This window comes from Lolium rigidum, chromosome 5 (genome assembly GCF_022539505.1).
Source record: "Lolium rigidum isolate FL_2022 chromosome 5, APGP_CSIRO_Lrig_0.1, whole genome shotgun sequence".
Lineage (NCBI taxonomy): Eukaryota > Viridiplantae > Streptophyta > Magnoliopsida > Poales > Poaceae > Lolium > Lolium rigidum.
Window position 1 is genome coordinate 33,960,790 of NC_061512.1, and position 10,441 is coordinate 33,971,230.

A 10,441-nucleotide genomic window follows, 5' to 3' on the forward strand; every position below is an offset into this window, starting at 1 on the left:
GATTGATCCTAATCACATCTACGTACTGGTTAGGATACGAACTAACTCAAACTGAATATCTTGACAGAAATCGATAGGGCAGAAGAAGTAGGTGCATGGGACACACTTTTGTGTGAGCATGCTGATGTGTGCAAGCTTCCTGTTGTACGATAGAAAAGTGTGTGCATGCTGATGTCCGCGGCAAGCTTCCTGTTGTACGATAGGTCGTTTATGCCAAAATATCTTCTACCGGAGAAGGAGACTAATGCTAGTGTATACTACTACTAATATTACTATATCACGCTTGCTAAACAAGGCGATTCGCACACAGACAGGCAGAGGCGGAGAAGGAGCCAAGGACGGCCACACGTCACTGTTACAAAACAATGTGCTCCGACCAGACGTTCTGCGTGGCTTCATCACAAACACATCACAACAATATTAATTACTTTAAGCATGGAGTTGACGACTGAAGTGATTTGTCGGTCCATTTAGAACTAACGTAATTCTCGGTTAGACGGTGTTATCTAATTTCACGTGTAAATATGTGTAAATAAAAAAGTGCAACTGCACACCTATGTGCAATTTCCATACGTACGATTCGATAACCATGCAAAACTAACGGTCCTATCATCGATCTATAACTAACTTAATTTTTGGTTGATCTAAAGCAAGCCAAAGAGTTTAGCCCCATTAAAGTCAAGCAAAGCAATCTGGACTTATGGAAATCAACTTTCGCATTTTGTATTAAACATTGGTCTTATAGCAAGCTAAAGTGGCAAGAGCATGACGATTAGAGTTTTAAAAAAAGGACCGCGAAAGGTCAACCGTTTGAGATACTAGTATTGCTCAGAAAGCTCATGCGATTGATGTGAACTTCAATATCCCTTTCAGAGGGCGTATGTCCCCTGATATTTGACATCAATGGAATTACATTAAAGTATCTATAGCTTAGCTCAGGTTCATAGGAATCAAGATAATGATGCAATTTCTTGGTCTCTGACGACCAATAAAAGATTTTTAACTCGCTTTGTATATCAGTTGTTGGAAAATAGTATTGCTGGGCACATAATAAGAGGATTTGGAAAAGCAAATTGCCTTTGAAGATTGAAATCTTCCTTTGGCAACTTTATCAGGATGTTGTGTTAACAAAAGAAAAGATGAGAAAGAGAAAGTGGATGGGATCACCTAAATCTTCTTTATGTGATAATATTGACACTGCTGCTCATCTGTTCTTTTCTTTTGTTAACGAACTAACTCCTGTGCTAGGAGTCTTTGACAGAGTTTGGGCTGGTTATATGCTTATCTTCCTGGGGATAAAAGTTCTATACCTTATTAACTGCTGATGTGCGTTGGTCGATTTGAACCAGAGGAATAAGATAAACTTTAATAGTCCTCTGTGGTGGTGGATGGCTAGGAGTTCCAAGGTGACTACAACTCCGTCAGAGATTTTGATGATTGAAGATCCTTGATGTTTGCATCCGTGGATGTGATCTTGTTGGCTATTGATACTATTTTTGTTTGTCTGTCATATTTTGAACTAATGTAGTTAGGCTTTAGTGTAAACAGATTTTTGCCTCGTAGTGGGCGCTCGCGGGGGCGTCCTCTTTCCTATCCCCTTTCTAGCATGTGCGTCAGTGTAAAACAATGTACATTTTCGTTTGCAGTAATGAAAAGGGGTATCCTGTCTTTGAAAAAAAAAGATACATCGTGTATGTCTACTTCTATACCTGGGAAGGAAAAAAGGAAGAAGATTATAAAAGTAGCATCGCGCTTAATAAACAAGGCCTGTTCCGCACACAGAGCGACAGCGCTACCGGCTACCGGGCGAAAACGACAGCCAGGATGGCCTGGCAGAGAACGGCCACTGTTACAAAACAATGTGCTGCGAGCAGTTTGACAGTCCATTTGGGAAGGTCAAGAGGCTTTTCGGTGCATCGAATAGGTAGCGTTTCCTTCCTTATCTTTGGGTTGTAGCTGCTACTGCTGCTGCTCAAGCTGCTGGAGAACCGACGAGACCATATGCAGGGACCCGGTGACGCAGATCAGGCCCGCAGAAGCGCCAGCGCCGCCGCCCTCTACCCGACGCAGGCCGTGCAGCAGCCGGGAGGCTGCCTTCATCAGGTCGTACGAGAATGGCCCGTCCCCGCACCCGATCATCATCGGCTTCGGCTCGTCGGAGCTAGCATCAGCCAGGTGACTGATACGGTCGCTGGTGACCACCCCGATGTCCGCGCACTCGATGCCCTGGTCGTGTGCGACGCCTATCCAGATGTCTCTCAGCGACGAGGCCGGCAAGGAGCGGGCAGTTCCTCCGGCGATCCTCGCCTCAGTCAGCAGCACGACGTCTGGCCTTCTGCCTGTCAGATAGAGATCAGGGTTGGGTAAAAAAAAGTGTCGTTCTTCAGTCTAAACACTACAGATATGAGCCAGGTAAGCCGCGCATGGGTGGTAGATCTTGCCTGAGAGAAGCTGCGCAGTGAATGCGAGATGTTCTTTGTCATCAGCCATACCGATGATAAGGGCCAGAGGTCCTTCTGGTTCGACAGTTCTTATCACGTCCGCTAAGGCCTTTGCAGACGCCTCTGTGTGGGCTGGAAGATGATCGGAACGTGAGATGATGTCTAATAAGGGAACAACAGTAAAGGGGAATGGAACATTAGATACAGGTTATCGCGCAGAACCTCCATCGATGAGAATTGTGGATGCTCCGTCGAGCCCAAGGACAGAGGCTTCATCTTGTGTAAGAAATTGGCTTCTCCCGGGTAGTTGTGTCTTCTCTAAGCCAGCTCGGATAGATGCATCGGACACATCCCATCCTTAACTTCCCAAATCCGGGGATAAGAGGGAAAATATATCAGACTTGTACAAATCAAAGCAATGTGTACGGTAAGGTGGAAAAAATGAAAAAGGAACAGAAACTGAACTGAACGAAAAATATGTCAGACTTGTACGAACAGTATTGTAGTCTCGTTCAAAAGCAACAATACGGTGAAGATTCAAAATAAAGACGTTAAGCTGAGGTAACTTTACTTTAATTAATGAAACTGGATTCAGACAGACCATCACCAAAACAATACTATGAATTAGCGTGTTTCATTGACTAGCTGACTGAGACATAGAGCCGTGCAAGAACACAGTGCAGGTTCAAAATAAAAGACTATATCGATGCATAACTGTCCTATTAATTAGTGAAACTGATTGACACCAACAATATGAATTGGCATATTTCATTACCTAGGTCACGGAGACATAGAGCTGTGCAGGAAGCCGTAACAGCATTCTGACGCTGATGGTCTCCCAGCAGCTGGAGTTTTACATCATGCAATTCCATAGACTGCAAAATGTATTTTGCACTGGTCATTTGGAGGACTTGAAAAGAACAGGGGAACATTTTATTCTCTCCTGATTTAAATTTACTAGATGGTTGGACATGGAATCCTACCAATGGCCTATCATTTGAAATCTTCACCACGATGTCACAACTTTGATAAGGTTTTGCATAATCCCATCCAATGCATCTTGTGATGCTCCTGACACCAGAATCACAAGCAGATATGATGGGTGATTGTGTCAAGAATGCTCTATCCCGAAGAATTTGCTCGACCTCTGTTGAAAATGGACCACCAATGACAACCTGAAAAAAGGTTTGATGTTGAGGCTACAAAATCCATACCAGAAACCTAATTACAAAAAATATTGCAATAAATAAGAATGACTCACAATGAGAAAACAGAATAAATAAGAACATAAAAAACATGTGCGGATATTTTATACTTTTAGGTTTTAGCATGATGGCCATGTACCCAGGGGATTAAGGGTTGAAAGCATTCTATAGATGTCGCAGATTTGTCTAAATTTGGATGTATCTATACACTAAATCGCGTCTAGATACATCCAAATTTAGACAAATCCACGACAACCTTTTCGGGGCGGAGGGAGTACAAGGATAATATCATGATACAATCTGAAGGCTATAATATCACCACATAATAATTAAGGGAAAGGTAAATCTGCATCTTACTGGAGAAACACAAGATGGTGCCTAGTAAAATAGCTTGGTTAACTATCATGGACATGGAACAGCAAAGCAGAACATGACAAACCAACCATTTCTTTGAAGAGAAAGAACACTACACTGCATAGTTAGCTGACTTAAACTGACAATAATCTGAAACTACAAGCAACACAAAAGAATCCGATGAACATGAAAATGAACAAGAATGAGAGAACAACTTAACTGGTCGTCCTTCCTTGATAATTCCAGACTTTGCCACTGCGATGCTTTGGAGGGAACCACCCAAAGCAGCCAAATGTTCTTTCCCAATTGTTGTTATGACTGATACAGCTAGTTCATTATTTCGTATGACATTTGTGGCATCTCTAGTCCCCCCAAGACCTGCCTAGGCAATCAATAGACAAACAAAGCACTATTTTGTCACTGTGAGATTTATAACAGAATAATAGCTATTAAAATTCATTTTTAAATACTACAGGCCCAGGAACTTGTGATCAGTGCTACATCAAATAAAAGAAGTCAATCATTCACCACTAACAGTAGTAATTTACTCTTAATACACATAAGCAGAAGGGGCTACATTCTGCTATCCCTATATTTCACTTCCGAGTAAGGCCTTGCATTAAATACCAACTTGCTGGTCCCTATTTATTATTTTATTTTGTCCATATTCTGAAATTTTCTTAAAGACACAAAGAGTAAATGGTCACCGCAGAGGACCAGAGGTGGGCAGTAAACAGCTGAGCCACAACGCAATTATGACTTATGAGGGAAAGTTTTTTTCATTCCTGTGATATCTTTCCAGCAATTTAATACAACAGGTGCATCCTTGTGACTGAACTTCCAAGTTAGCAATAGAAGTCCCTAGATGTTGACAACTTCTATGACAGCAGAGCTATGAGTTTACTCCAGCCATGACATTTGCAGCCACATATAAACGCAGACCATGGAAAAAAAAATTGAGCAGCAGTAACAGTGTCATCTAACAAAGTGTTACACAACTTACTTCGACAATGGCGAAGTCAACATTTTCTCGTGAGAATAGGAGAAATGAGAGGGCTGTGAAAACCTGCAAAATCACGCAAGTGGTTCTTAAGTTCATGATCACCAGAGGTGAAATACCATCTGATGCATATGAATGACTACAGTATTTTTAATGTTGTTATATATGCACAATAAATGCTATTTGGCCGTATTGAGTTCTGTAAGAAACTTGTTACTGTATAAACACCATACTCTAATGCAGTATACACGAATCGGGATAGCTAAAGTTCAGAAAGTGAGATCAGAGCATCATGTGTCCATATATTCATGCTTATTACATGCATCGCCAATTTTTCCCTGGGCTAGCATCACATAATGTCCATGAAATCCTACTTTTTACAATAAGTACATATCTAGATTAAATAGCAATAGTTATTTTACACTAATGATTATACCAATATGCAAACAGAAATCGGATGACCTAATTTATAACAGGAAAATTGGCATCACAGCTTGCAAGGTTTAACACAATAAGGTAAGGTGCAAACAAATGGAGGAGCAGGGATGACACAAGTACCTATTCGATATTTTTTCTATCTTCGTGTATATTGAAATTGTAGGACCTCATTTGAGGACAGAAAAAAAAATCAGAATTCACATTTTTTTTCAGAGCAAAAATCAAAGAAATTTGTATTTAAAAAGCAAAACAACCTCGAAGTGTGTCAGGGCTCCATTTTCTGATTCTACGGATTCATCAATAGCTTCCTTAGCCTGGTCAAAAAGGTCCCTCAACAATGCAGCTGAAACAGGGCCTCCATGTTCTCCAACAGAAATGCGCTCTCGAATCGTTAGAAGATGTGGGCTGCATAGATAGCACCATCATAAAATTCCGGTAATCCCGATACGCCATCTGGATGAATTCAACAGAACTCGGATGTGCATTTAATTTTTTTTGACACCATAACCCGACATATTCCAAGATAACAGCACATAGTTAGATTGCTGTTCCTCTCTGAGCCAACTCACAAGACACTTTCGTCTAGTGGCTGTACATGAAGCTCGGTGATACATGGTAGAATACCTGGAATAGCATCCCACATTGTAGCCTTGCTCCCTCATGATATTGGAGAGAAATGCAGCAGTCGAACCTTTCCCCTTGGTGCCGGCGATATGAACAGCCTACAAATACAGCACTCAGGTTCATCATTCCTCACTAAGATGTCTAAGATGTCTAACACTTGACCGCACTAACACATCCCAATGTGCCACTGCCATCACATTTCACAAGCAAAATCGCAGGGTCTTCCCCTGCTAGCAAACAGCAATCTCTTGGAGGAAGCGAATAGAGGGTTGCGCGAGCCTCACCGGGTAGTGGGTGTGCGGGTCGCCGAGGCGGCGGAGGAGGCGGCCCATGCGGCCGAGGTCGAAGCCGTCGTCGGAGTCGGTCCCGGCGCCGCGCGGCACCCCGGAGCGCTCGTAGTTTCGGAGCCGGTCCATGTATTCCAGGAACTCCCCGAGCTGCCCCTCCTCGCCTCTTCCTCCGCCGGCGGCCATCGCGGATAAGCCGCTGCGGCGGTTGCTCCCTGCCCGCAGCAACAGACCGCGAGACCAGCGGAGGGGAACCGCTCCGCGGGCGAACATGCGGCACGGCCGCGCGTAGGTTGCTGCGGCGGCCGCAGTCGCCGGCGGGCGAGCGTGCGCCGCCGTGTCGCCGGAGTGTGGGGGGGGAGTTTTGGATCAGGCTGCAGAAGAATTTGAAATTAGCGAGGGGGCTTTGTGGGAAAAGATGCATAGGCCACTTCTAACCGTAAGATCAGATCGACCCTGCTGTTTCTTTTTCTTGATCAGATCATACGAAAACAATTTACTACTACTAGTACAGACGTACAGTAGTACTACGTATTTGATGATCGTGCATGTGGGAAATCCATCGTGTAGTCCAGCCGAATTTGGTCACCGAGTTCTATCATTCTGTGAAATGAATTCGCTGCCTGAGCCTAAGCAGGGCCTTCAGGTTTCAGTTATATATCAACGCTGCAGTTTCAGACCAGCACTGCATAAGCCGTGTCTCCTACTCAGGCAGTGCAGTAAATTTGGATCACGCTAGCTCTGGGCATCTAAAGGTATAATTGTTGCATCCCCATGGAGCACTTAGAGGCTATCCACGGTAGGCAAGTGGCGTGCAAGGGCTGGCCGTGCGGCTCGTTTCCTGTTCAGCAGTTGGGCCACGTGTCGCTGCGTGAGTGGACGCGGACGGCCCGTGTGAGACAAAAACGACCCAACCAACCAGCGAAACGGGACACACCCTATCGATTCCCCTCCTCTCTCCATCCTCGAGACCTCGCGTGCCTCGGCGCCGCCGCCGGCCGCCTCGCCTTTTGCCCCCCCGGCCATGCCGCCTCGCGTCGAGCCGCTCGGCCCGCCGCCGCCTCGCCTCGCAGCGCCCCCAGCCCCGCCGCCAGGAGGTCGGCGCAGGGACCGCACGAGCGCCGGCCGCCGCATCAAGCCGTCGTGATCCCCTCCTCCGTCCCCTCTCCTTTTTGCTGGTCACCGGAGCAGAAGGTGTCGTCGTACACAACATATCAGAGAGTGATCCGCCGAGAAGGATTCACTGGCGCCTCCGTCATCGTTGTCCTCGGCGAGGACGCCAATCCAAGGTGAGCCGCTTCGGATCCTTCTGGAGGTCATCGTCTTCCTGGCCGTCCGTGTGTGGGCCGTACCGCTCCACCTCTCTGTTCCCCACTGCTTGCTCTCCCTGGCGTCGTGCTCATGTTCTCCCGCACGAGCGCGTGCTGCAGAATAGAGGGGGCCACCAACACAGCTGACCTGCCATGGAACGGAGGTACCCAGAGTCTTATACTCTTCCTTATAGTTTCTCTCTCGCTCCTCTCTCTCTCGCGCGATTTTTAATCCCTAGAAGTATTATTTGTTTGTGCAGATCTGCTTATCTATGCCAACATAATGTTTGACAAAAGTTCAAGAAGGTTATTCACTCTTTTGATATTTTGATTGGGCAGAGATGAAGAGTTTCTTGGATGCAGTAAAGATTCAGGTTTATTTCGTCTTCATTATTTCTTACATGTTACGAGAATTTTGGCTTAAAGCTAGCTGTAGTAGATAGTGGATTAAGATTTCTGTGTGGATGTGATCTTCTCACAATTATGTAGGTTGCTTACTGCTATTTTCCATTGTTTGCCCATGTTAACTGAGCCAAACTGACACATGGATTTGAGGTTATCATGCAAATCAGTTAGTGCCAGGTGAGCATTACATGTTTATGGCATGCTCCAAATCTGTGACGATGGTCTAAACTGAATCTACATATGGCTTTTTGGATATTTATGTTGATCCGAGTTGAAGAACCAAAACTGAGTTATTTGGACTATATCGTGTCTTTGATTTCAATTGGAATAAATAAGTTATGTTTGCCTAACACTTGCTCTCCATTATGATATTTTGTGTATTGTTGTCATATGCATTATATGATTTTGATCTCTCACACGCGCTGAAATCTTTGTGTGTCTGCTCGACCGACACCTTTTTTTCCCTGCAGCTTGTATGGTAAATGGGTAGGCTCGGCAATGTTGGTGTGGTTGATCCTGCTGCAGAGGACTTCATGGCGGCGTTGGATAGTTCCAAGGCGCACATGGTGATGTCGGACGGTGAGCATGTTTTTCCCCTGTTGCATGACACAAATTATTTATGCCTGTTGCATCTCTTGATTAGGACACATATTAGTTATGTGTTGTTTATCCACATTATTAGTTAGGTGTCACATTGGTGTATATAAAGCACCCCACTGAGGTCATGGATTAAAATATTTTTATGTGATGGATCTCTTAGTTCTTGCATATTAGGTGTTGCTTGTTGGCCAAGCAGCCCTGGATTTTGTAGAACCGAGTAGCAAGGAGAAATAAGGAATTAGGCGCCGAAGTAATGAGGTCATGGATTCAAATATTGTTCCGTTGATTTTAATACTCCATGTGTTATCTCCACCACTCTCTAATAAAGAGCGATCCGTGTGTATTTCTTGCTGATTGCACCACTTTTGCTCGATGCCTTGATCGTTTTATAAATGCTTATTATATTACTTGATGAATGGTCTTTTAAACCCGACTTTACCAAAATGATTATCAACATGAAATACAGGGGCCGTGTGCCAAGGCGCGCATCCCTATTTTTGCTCCTTTTATGTATCGCATTCCTCTGCTATACCGTCTGCTGCTCCGCACATGACATCGAATTTGTTACTGTATTTGGCTTCAACTAATTTTATCTTGATAATAGTTATTAATATCAGACATGATCAATTCACTTCTACGCTTTGGTTAGTATGCCACTCATGCCACTTATTCTTTAGCATGCTGATGCAGGTGACCTGAAGCCTCGAACTTATGTCAACATGAGAAAGACTGCTCAGGGCAGATGCCACTCTCGCTGAACCTCTATGTATGTCCCTTGCATGATTTCCTCTTATTCATTTGATGTCTTTTGCGTGCATCTTTTTTTTTGAAAGGGGCGTGCTTTAATTATGTGTCTTCATAACATTGTGGCACATCATAAAGTAGGCCTGGTTATTTGCATTTCTATTTGCATTTAAACCTCTTATGGTAAAGCCGCGCGTGTCGGTTTTACTTGTATGCATCTGTATAGCAGTCTTGTAGAATCTGATTAAATTCTTATTTATGTAGTTTGTAGTGGGGTTTTGTGAATTACCTCCTCTTTTACCACATTTCATAGTCAGGAGATGCAAATTATTTCTCTGTGGATAACCTTTGTTTTCTTCTTTGGGGGCTACCTTTGTGCTTGTCTTTTCAAAGGTATCATTTATGTGTGAAGTGTATCCAGACACGCTACCCTAAAAAGATTACCATGCATATGATAGTGGCATCTATTTTCCAGAATCATGCAAAAGAGTTATATCCATATCTATATAAATATCTGATTTTGTTGGTATTATTTCTTACGGCTTTAAAGTACATGTAAGTACACCATAGTTCTACATGTTGATCTGGAAGTACTTCTACCTTTTTATGCCTTGTGGGAAACAAAAGAAACCGCATATATAAATGTAAGTATCATCATCAAAGGGAACTTCAGTTATGTCTAAGAACCGCAAGCTGCTATTCTGAACATATTTTTTTCCTTGCTCTTGCTAGTGAAATACCTTTGGCAGCCCAAATCAGTTCATGGTGTATGCTAATTTTGCTTACCGTGTGGAAAATATGTATTGGCACATCACTAAAAATGCACACAAATTCCTATGTTACATATACATTTGCATCCCAGTGACAAAGTGTCCTTCGTTTTCGCTCTTATGCCCTCATTGAAGTGTTTGTCCCTTTAGCGCTTGATTATATAGTGTGGAGTTAAACATCTTATATGTTGTCTTTAGTGCTTGATTATTTTGTCTGCTGATAACTGCAAATTATAACAACCCGAGATAAACATTTGTGGTGA

At 43.6% G+C, this 10,441-nt stretch overlaps 1 protein-coding gene across 1 annotated transcript; it reads right to left on the bottom strand.

The window, feature by feature from the left end:
• Nucleotides 1–1,895: 1,895 nt before the first annotated feature.
• LOC124653008 (dihydrofolate synthetase-like) lies at nucleotides 1,896–6,622 on the bottom strand. The gene is made up of 10 exons (XM_047192059.1): nucleotides 6,347–6,622; nucleotides 6,063–6,160; nucleotides 5,693–5,843; nucleotides 5,004–5,066; nucleotides 4,221–4,382; nucleotides 3,425–3,616; nucleotides 3,217–3,316; nucleotides 2,664–2,798; nucleotides 2,442–2,573; nucleotides 1,896–2,339 (listed from the first exon to the last, which is right to left on the bottom strand). Exons 1-10 carry the CDS (start codon nucleotides 6,620–6,622, stop codon nucleotides 1,960–1,962), a joined length of 1,689 nt encoding a protein of 562 aa, XP_047048015.1. The 3' UTR covers nucleotides 1,896–1,959.
• Between the last annotated feature and the right edge of the window lie 3,819 nt (nucleotides 6,623–10,441).

Bases quoted from the DNA above. Each gene is read 5' to 3' on its own strand.
- LOC124653008 (XM_047192059.1), bottom strand. From the start codon at position 6,622: ATGTTCGCCCGCGGAGCGGTTCCCCTCCGCTGGTCTCGCGGTCTGTTG. The intron at 6,161-6,346 runs GTGAGGCTCGCG...CTGTATTTGTAG, and splicing joins ACCCGCACACCCACTACCCG to GCTGTTCATATCGCCGGCAC. The intron at 4,383-5,003 runs GTAAGTTGTGTA...TTGATTGCCTAG, and splicing joins TTGACTTCGCCATTGTCGAA to GCAGGTCTTGGGGGGACTAG.